Consider the following 622-nt stretch of genomic DNA (forward strand, 5'->3'; position numbering starts at 1 on the left):
CAGCAGGTGGCAGAGGAGGGCCGTCCCTCCAGCTCTCACACCTGCTACCAATGTAATCAGCCGACTATTTAAGGACTCTCATGTTGTCATGTCTCCGTTGGACGGGTCTACCGCAAGGAGTCGAAGGCTTACCTTCTCGGGTGACTTGCCACAGTTCAAAGGCTACTCCAAAGGCCTGCGCTACTGTCAGGGCTACAGCCTGTGCCTACGGAAGAAACCGTCCAAACATTTGAATAACAACCAGTTCATGTCAAGCAATTGTAACGACTGAGTGAGCACGTATGGAGAGCACCGTTCGCACCTCTTTCCTCTTGGAGCACAGGTAGGCGTGGCACTCCAACGTCCCGTTGAGGGTGTTTTGGGCGATAAATGCAAACACTCTGTCGTGCACTTTGTCCACCGCGCAGTAGGATATTCTGCAGTGCGGCGGTGAGAAGTTAGGACATACGTAGCGCGGGGATGACAAAAGCTGGCAGCTCTGCACACGCACCTGTATATGGAGATGTTTTCCATGAAGTTGTTGGTGCAACTGTCATAGAGGGTGATGCCTTGAGGAGTCACTTTGAGGTAGACTTTCTGCACTTTCTTCCCACAGATTTTTCCCTGCCACGCACAAAAAAAA

The 622-nt window shown here is 51.6% G+C and overlaps 1 protein-coding gene across 1 annotated transcript; it reads right to left on the reverse strand.

The window, feature by feature from the left end:
* Positions 1 to 7: 7 nt before the first annotated feature.
* LOC109508812 (low density lipoprotein receptor adapter protein 1-B-like) lies at positions 8 to 608 on the reverse strand. The gene is made up of 3 exons (XM_019858770.1): positions 491 to 608; positions 302 to 416; positions 8 to 205 (listed from the first exon to the last, which is right to left on the reverse strand). Exons 1-3 carry the CDS (start codon positions 511 to 513, stop codon positions 65 to 67), a joined length of 279 nt encoding a protein of 92 aa, XP_019714329.1. The 5' UTR covers positions 514 to 608; the 3' UTR covers positions 8 to 64.
* Between the last annotated feature and the right edge of the window lie 14 nt (positions 609 to 622).

This window comes from Hippocampus comes, unplaced genomic scaffold, assembly GCF_001891065.2.
Source record: "Hippocampus comes isolate QL1 unplaced genomic scaffold, H_comes_QL1_v1.1 C16633802, whole genome shotgun sequence".
Classification (NCBI taxonomy): domain Eukaryota; kingdom Metazoa; phylum Chordata; class Actinopteri; order Syngnathiformes; family Syngnathidae; genus Hippocampus; species Hippocampus comes.